Source organism: Bos grunniens, chromosome 18 (genome assembly GCF_055505025.1).
Source record: "Bos grunniens cultivar Pamir isolate PY7600 chromosome 18, Bosgru_T2T1.0, whole genome shotgun sequence".
Classification (NCBI taxonomy): Eukaryota; Metazoa; Chordata; class Mammalia; order Artiodactyla; family Bovidae; genus Bos; species Bos grunniens.
In genome coordinates this window covers 58,421,553-58,430,122 of record NC_141182.1, presented here as the reverse complement: position 1 = coordinate 58,430,122, position 8,570 = coordinate 58,421,553, and the positions used below count along the sequence as shown (strand labels likewise).

The 8,570-nt window shown below is 44.9% G+C and overlaps 1 protein-coding gene across 11 annotated transcripts in view; it reads right to left on the bottom strand.

The window, feature by feature from the left end:
- LOC147354403 (zinc finger protein 350) overlaps positions 1–8,570 on the bottom strand; it is a 28,984-nt gene that overhangs the window by 17,354 nt on the left and 3,060 nt on the right. The window contains exons 2-6 of one of the 11 annotated variants that reach the window (XR_015146337.1): positions 8,260–8,471; positions 7,996–8,181; positions 7,556–7,682; positions 7,202–7,294; positions 3,416–5,192 (exon numbers count right to left, since the gene is read on the bottom strand). Coding sequence is in view for 4 of the 11 variants with exons in the window: in XM_086353902.1 (XP_086210028.1) it covers positions 3,898–5,192; positions 7,202–7,294; positions 7,556–7,682; positions 7,996–8,010 (1,530 nt within the window). In the remaining 7 variants the exon portion in view is untranslated. Of the gene's footprint in view, positions 1–2,642; positions 5,193–7,201; positions 7,295–7,555; positions 7,683–7,995; positions 8,182–8,259; positions 8,472–8,570 lie in introns of those variants that run through there. The other 10 variants (XR_015146342.1, XR_015146338.1, XR_015146340.1 and 7 more) reach the window with 10 other exon arrangements.

The window sequence follows — 8,570 nt, the reverse complement described above, 5'->3', positions numbered from 1 at the left end:
GTGATTGCCTCTCCAACCACCTCTTTTCCCATACTGCAACCATCTTTGTTATTATACTCTCCACAAAACCCTGAATTAGTTTACTGATAACAGACTAAAGCAAGATCTCAAGAGAATGCTTTTAAGGCTATATAGAGGCACACACTGAACAGATTCTCCATTATCATCTTCATTACTCTCTGCCTCCCACTTAATTCTTCCACTACTCTGCTTACTTCCAAGACTTTGTGGTCTCATAGGCTACCAAGAGTTTGTGAACACTTTCCCTCCACTGAAGTCCTTGGCACACAGGAAGCAATGAGAGAATATTAGTTACTATGGCTGTTCTCTCATGAGTCATCTTAGATGTTACTTCTTCAGATAGCAGTCAGGGACACCTTCCAGGCCAGTCTCAAAAACAATAATACGATTATTAAATATAAAATTGCAACTACATTGTGGTACTAACAATAGAAAGTACAAAAGGCATCTAATAGAGAAAAAGATAACACATCAATACAAGGGACGACTGAAGATCATTATCTTTCTAGACCATCATGCTGATTTGACTGCCCTCCAAAAGGTACTATGAATTCCTCAGACAGAAACTCTGTAATATTTTTGTATCTCCAGTTCCCAGAACAAAAACTTGAATGGGTTTCAATAATGGACTATTAAATGCTAACAGGCTTCCCAGGTGGTGCTAGGGGTAAAGAACCCACCGGCCAATGTAGGAGACCTTCAATCCCTGGGTCAGGAAGATCCCCTGGGGGAGGAAATGGCAACCCACTCCAGTATTCTTGCCTGGAGAATCCCATGGACAGAGGAGTCTGGTAGGCTACAGTCCACAGGGCTGCAAAGAGTCAGCCATGACTGAAGGGACTTAGCACACATCCAGAAAAGCTTTTCCTTGGGGAGGGGAAATCTCCCTCATTACTGCTGCTGCTGCTACTAAGTCGCTTTAGTCGTGTCAGACTCTGAGCGACCCCATAGACGGCAGCCCACGCTCCTCCGTCCCTGGGATTCTCCAGGCAAGAACACTGGAGTGGGTTGCCATTTCCTTCTCCAATGCATGAAAGTGAAAAGTGAAAGTGAAGTTGCTTGGTCTGACTCTCAGCGATGCCACAGACTGCAGCCCACCAGGCTCCTCCGTCCATGGGATTTCCCAGGCAAGAGGACTGGAGTGGGGTGCCATTGCCTTCTCCATCCCTCATTACTACCTTATTATAAATTACTACTACTAATATTAGTCATTTCTCCTTTATTTCTCCTCATAGAATTTATCACTTCCCAACGTTTTATAATCCATTCACTCTCTGTCCTTCACTAGATTGTATGGTCCACTGTGAAGGCTGTTCCTTTGCCCATTTTGTTCACTGATCTTTCCTCACTGTGCAAAACAGTGATTTGCAGTGATGGTATTTAAAATGTTTCCGGAGGAGTAAATGACCCAAACCCAGGATTGCTATTGCATTCTGAGTTGGCCATAACAGGGCAAATTTCCATTGTTTTTCCTATGAGTTGGACTCACTTTGTAATTGGGATCTTCTATTCTCATGGTACTCTTGCCTGGAAAATCCCATGGACGGGGGAGCCTGGTAGGCTGCAGTCCATGGGGTCGCTAAGAGTCAGACACGACTGAGCGACTTCACTTTGACTTTTCACTTTCATGCATTGGAGGAGGAAATGGCAGCCCACTCCAGTGTTCTTGCCTGGAGAATCCCATGGACAGAGGAGCCTGGTGGGCTGCCACCTATGGGGTCGCACAGAGTCGCACACGACTGAAGCGACTTAGCAGCAGCAGCAGCAGCAGCAGCAGCAGCAGCAGCAGCAGCATGGTACTATAGGAAAGAACTCCAGATAAAGGAGAAAGCAAAGACCCCACTTCAATGACAGTGGGAAGGAAAGAAGGAAAAGTCATCTGTCTTAAATCAGAGGATCAAAGAGGAGCTGAGACTTTTTTAAACTTAGTTTTTGGCTAAATCACGTGGCATATGGGATCTTAGTTCCCAGACCAGGGATTGAACCCATGCCCCCTACATTGGAAGCATGGAGTCTTAACCACTGGACACCCAGGGAAGTTCCAGGATATTTAAATGGCAGCTCTTCACAGGTGTCAGGCCTGTGGACAAATCTCAGGATATAGCTCCAAGTCCTTCCAGAAAGATCTTACCGATTCCCTATACACTCCACACTCTTAAAGACTAAGGCTTCTATTTCGCATTTTGTTCTATTTATTCGAGCAATCATTTTCCTTTCCTGCTTTGTCCCCTTATAATCAGTTAAGTCTCTCTGACACTTCAGACAGTCTGCTCCTTAGAACCATCTTTCCCTCCAGTGATAGAATGCATTTTGATTAGCCCATCAGTTTATTCATTCACATTCCAAATCTATATATGATAAGGGTTTTGAGTGTTTTTTCCCCCCTCTCTGCTGGGAAACAGAAAATCATGAACATCAGCACTCTACTCTCCGGTAGGAGGAAATGATGATGGAACAGCCCACCCCGCTCTGACCATTTTGCTGTCTGTGCTGTCCAGTTTGATCTAGTGCCAGGAGTCACATGACTGTTAAGCACTTGAAATGCTGCCACTGCAACTGAGAAACTGGTTTTTTTCATCTTACTGGTTTTCCGTTTTTTTAAACATTGAAATTTAAGGAAATTCACTAAAATTAAGGAATTTATTATCTCCTTGGTAGAGGTAACAAATAAGCATTTCAAAAATAATTTATTTGAAACAATGGTCCTCCTGTATAGGACAGGGCTCTATATTATCCTGGGATTAAACCACAATGGGTAAGAATATGAAAAAGAATGTATATATTTGTATACCTGAATCACTTTACCATACAGCAAAAATGAACACAACATTGTATGTCAAGAAAATAAATTTAAAAAAAATCTACTTGTGTTCTATGGTGCTTAAATACCATTAAGTCCTTCCCCAATCTCCCAAATGAGGTGCTCCTTCAACAGTAAATTTTCTTTTTCCCTTGAGCCAATTACTCCATGTCTATTACATTTATTAGAAACACTTACAACCTCTCGCTAAATTAACTTGAGTGTAGAGATACACTGAGATAGACACTTGAAGATAATCCTACCACCTCAATGGTATCTCCAGGAGACCATGGGTTTTCTTTGTTTTGATCACCACAATCTCCTCAGCTTCTAGGATTGAACCAGGTATCAAGGAAGTATTTGCCAAATACTCTGTAAATGAACAGACTGACTCAACCTAAGGCTGTTGCTTGCCAAGTCTCCCTTGGCAAAATCAACTTTACCAGGTTTAAAGGACGACATCCTGGTTTTGAATTCACACTTCACCTTGGCTGGGGGTAACTGAATTGATACCAACACACCCCATATGCCACCAACTCAGTATTAGCCCTTTTGTGCTTTTTCCACATACACATTATATGCTTAAAAATTCACCTCATTTCTTCCATTTAGTTGAATTCAGGCTTCCTTCATTTGCTTTCCTAATGGTTCAGCAGATAAAGAATACGCCTGCAATGTAGAAAACACAGGAGACGTGGGTTCGATTCCTGGGTCAGTAAGATCCCCTGGAGAAGGAAATGGCAACCCACTCCAGTATTCTTGCCTGGGAAATCCCATGGACAGAGGAACCTGGGGGGCTACAGTCTATGGGGTCACAAAGAGTCAGACATGGCTAACAACGCACACCTTACCTTACCTTCCTTCATTTATTCAGCACAGTAGAACAACTGAAGTGTATCTGTTGGGTTAACATGAGATTATTCCTCTGTACCAATGCATATATTTAACTGGATGAGAACATTATGCCCGTCCAGTCTCCACACTCATACAATTTTTTACGGTGTATACTTTCAGCCACCGTCTGAGCTAGAAATTTTTGCTCAACCCTTTTCCTCAATGTGTTTTGTTTTTTCCTACTAGTTTCCAGTGACATAAAATAAAATGTAATTGACCACTGAAGGCACGACCACATTCACTGAGTTCATAAGGGTCCTCTCCTGGGCCAGGCCCCTGTTGTCTCCAGTGGGTAACCATCGGGTCACAGGCTGTCCCACTAAGACCGTGCTCCTGTTAGCCAGGAGCCCACTGATGCCGACTGGCAACTGAGGGGCCAGAGGAGGCAGGTGCATTGTCACTGTGTTCAGGTTTTTCTCCTGGAGAACGACACTGCTCTGGGGGGACTTCACTGAGGGAGGGAGTTTCTTGACTGAGTGAGTTTTCAGGTGTTTATTGAGGACCGACTTCCCTCTGAATGATTTCCCACACTTGCTGCATCTGTAGGGTTTCTCGCCCGTGTGGATCCTCTGGTGTATCACGAGCTGTGGCTTCTCGATAAAGCCCTTCCCACAGTGGCTGCATTCAAAGGGCTTCTCTCCCGTGTGAGTCCTCTGGTGCTTGATGAGACCCATTTTCTGGGAAAGCGTCTTCCCACACTCGCCACACACAAAGGGACTCGTGCCAGTGTGAATCCGCTGGTGTGCCATGAGACACGTCTTCTGGGTGAAGCCTTTCCCACACTCGGTGCACGTGTAAGGTTTCTCGCCTGTGTGGATCCGCAGATGGACCACGAGGTTTCCCTTCTGGATGAAGCCCTTGCCACACTCACTGCAAATAAATGGTTTCTCTCCCGTGTGGGTTCTCTGGTGCACATTGAGCCCTGATTTCTTGAGGAAGGTTTTGCCACAGTCGGTGCACTCGTAAGGTTTGTCCCCCATGTGCATCCTCTGGTGCTCAGTGAGCTGGAACTTTCTGAAGAAGGCTTTCCCACAGAGGTTACATCGATGGGGCTTCTCTCCTGTGTGAAGATTCTGATGATCAGCGAGCCAAGACTTCTTGACGAATGCTTTCCCACATTCACTGCACACATGAGACTTCTTCATTTGTTTAGTGTGCTGATGCTCCATGAGTTGGGACTTAGTGCTGAGGAGTTTAGGATGAAATGGTTCCCTGTCAGCATAGGGGCAGGATTTCCCATCTGCAGGAGGCTCAGCAGCTCTCTTTATTTCACAGTTCAGACTCTCGGAGAGTAAACTTGAATTTGATGTCACGCTTCTTCCATGTAAGTCAAACACATCATGATTGTGCCTGAACAGAGCTCTGCTCTGATGACCAGAATTGTCCAGTGGGTTCTGTTCAAGCCATTGTTCTAGTCTTTTCTCAACTCTCTTCTTTTGTAAGTGTTCCAGCAGGTGGCCATCAACTTTCCAGACTTCTAGGAAAGAAAAGAAGAATGAATTCCTCTATCTTTTAGATCTGGAATAAAAGGTGTTTTTTTTTTTCCTTGTGGCATGTGAGATCTTGGGGCTTCCCTGATGGCTCAGTGGTAGAGAACTTGCCTGCAATGCAGGAGACGCCAGTGTGATCCCCGGGTTGGGAATATCTGGAAAAGCAAATGGCAGCTAACTCCAGTATTCTTGCCAGGAGAATCCCATGGACAGAGAGGCCTGGCAGGCTGCAGTCCATGGGGTCGCCAAGAGTCAGTCAGGACTGAGCAACTAATACACACGTGGGATCTTAGTTCCCCAACCAGAGATCAAACCTGCACCTCTGCAGCGGAAGTGCACAGTCCCAACCCATGGACCACCAGGGGAGTCCCAGAATAGAGGTATTTTTTACAATACTTCGATGTGAGATGTCTTTTTAGTGATGAGCCTACAGTATAAGTGTAAATAAAGCTCTGTGTTTAATATTCTTCATATGCTGGGGGGGAAAAAGAGTCATAATGAATAAAGACAGATTTGATAACTGTCTAAATACTGTAAAATACAAGCAATCTCCTGTGAGCAGGAGACTGCAGGCTGCAGGGCCACCTCATCTACATTGTGACGGATGGACTCATTCAGTCCACAGGTCTTGACTGATGTCCACAGTGGACCAGGAATGGTGCTAGTGTTGGGGAGTCACAAACGTACTCCTCAGGTGCACAGAGCCTATGCTGTAGTGGGGTCAAACCACTTCACAGGGCAGAGACAGGACACGAAGAAAACAGCTGTAAGTTGTGAAAACTGGTGGGAAGGAGCAATGAAGAGGGAGAGGGGTGGAGGAAATCTAGGCTCAATTTGGAGGAAGATAGGCCTCCCTGTGGATCCAGCACTGGGGTTGCTGGGAGGGGGAATGAAGAAAATGATACAGCGACTTCCCTGGTGGTTTAGCAGTTAAGACACTGCGCCTCCAGTACAGGGGGCTCGGGTTCAATCCACCGTGTGTGAGTTGCTCAGTCATGTCCATGACTCTTTGCGACCCCGTGGACTATAGCCCACCAGGTTTCTCTGTCCATAGAATTCTCCAGGCAAGAATACAGGAGTAGGTAGCCATTTCCTTCTCCAGGGGATCATTCCAGCATCACAAGCAGATTCCTTACCATCTGAGTAAGATCCCATATGTCATATGGCCAAAAAAAATTTTTTAAGGAAAAAAGAGAAAATGACACAGCAGAGAACTGCAACCACATCTAAGTTACATCCTACATCCCAGAAAGCTGCTCCCTTTCCTAAAAGAGGAGCCCCAGCTCACAGTGGTCCATGACACAATTTAATTCCATCACAGCTGTTTTCACCCCCTGGTCATATTATTTATTTTAGATTTTGATTAAACTTATGTCTCATCCTCTTAGAATGAAAGCTCTCAGGCTATTAGTTTTCTCAGCTGCTATAACATCCCAGTTTACAATAGATTATCAAAAAAATTCATAGAGGAAGGAATCAAGGAAGCAGTCCCACATATGAAACAGACTGGGAGGTTTAGGAATAAGACAGAAATCTCTGGGAATAAGATGATATGTCATGATGATCACAGAAAGGAGAATTTTTATGTCATAACAGGGAACATGGTTACCTGGGACTTAATGTTATCAGGATATGAGGGGAAAGAAATGAAAGCCTTCAGGAATACAATGTTAAGGTCTACAACAAATGAGAAGAAAGTTCAAAACTAGTACATACACAAAGGAATTAACTGGAAGTAGGCAACAGTTAGGGCTTCCCAGGTGGCTTTAGCATTAAAGAATCCACCTGCCAATTCAGAAGATATAAGTGACGCAGGTTCAATCCTTGGGTTGGGGAGAACCCTGGAGAAGTGAATGGCTAACTCCATCCAGTATCTTGCCTGGGGGAGCATAACATCAGGAGACAGATGGACAGAGCCTCCAATCCCCTCGCAGCTGTGGCTCTTCTCTGACAAGGTCATTTCCACAGCCTGTCCCCCTGCTGGTCTCTCACTCACCTGAACGGGTTTGACAGTGGGTTTCATCATCCATCATCCATGGTTCTCCTTGATCCAATTTGGAGAGTACCTCTGGTGTGCTTGCTTGAAAACCTGTTCATGGGAAATGACAGACTATTTAGGCCCAGTGAGTTTGCCTTGGGGTCTGTGAACACGGCAGAATGCTACATGTGAGGCCAAAACAATTTCACAACCTACAGAGTCAAGGCTTTTCTTGCAGAAGAGAGAATACACCCACTTCTCTTGGGCCAGAGAGGACACCGAGCATCACAGATGCTCCAGAGTTCTCAGAAGCTGGAAAGGAAAGGCCACTGACTGGGGACCTGGTCAGTGACCCAAGGGAGCCATCCTCACCGGCAGACACCAGGTTGCTATAGTTCTCCAGCATCACATCCCTGTACAGGGCCTTCTGAGCAGGGGCCAGGAGCTGCCACTCCTCCCACGTGAAGTCCACGGCCACATCGTCAAATGTGAGGGTTTCCTGTAAGAAGAGAGGTGTGTAATGATGATGTCATCTTGATGATATGGAAGAAATGTTAAAGGTGTTCTGCTCATTTCCACTTTACAGGCTGCACTGAAATATCCAGTAGGGTTTTTATTTTCATGTATCATTAAAGAAGCAAATGCTGAATACAATATTCTCTAATATATGTGTATGTATATACACACACATATATATATGACATGAAAAGATACACAAATTTATACTTTATGGAATAATGAAAGTGATTTTTTACAGGCCTCTAAAAATCCATTAGGGAACAAAGGAAAGAATAAAACAAATCAAAAGTCACCTGGGCCTGGATCATTTTCTTCTGTTCTCTGAAAACACCTGGTACCGTTGATGTGTCTCTTGGATCTGCTCTCAATTTCTGTTCTGAAACTTGTCTTCAACCAAGCATATCCCAAGAAAATGCTGCCACCAAATCTGTAACTTCTTCCTCCTTCAACTGATTATTTCACTCCTGGGGACTCAGGACCTTGGGTGGAGGAGAAAATTCAAGCTGAGGGTACATTTTCTCTGGGCTCGGATGCTATCGCTGCTCCTGGGTGCTCACCTTAGCCCAAGACCCACAGCATTGCTGAGTGTCCCTTCGTTTGCTGGCCCAGAAGAGTTTATTCCTCTGGCCAAGAAGTCTAAGCTTCTCACTGTGCTGGTGATATATTCTTTTATTCTGTGAACTTGAAGTGGTGTGACAGTCAAAGGAGATGAGGGAATCGAGATCCATCACAGCAGCAGGCCTCAGGGGCATGAGAATCACAAGTGGCTCTGTATACAAAAGGGACCACATGGCAGGAGAGGTCCTGAGCACTGTTTCCTTTAAACCATGTGTATTCAGGGACCTCGTCAAATGTTCTTATATGCCCC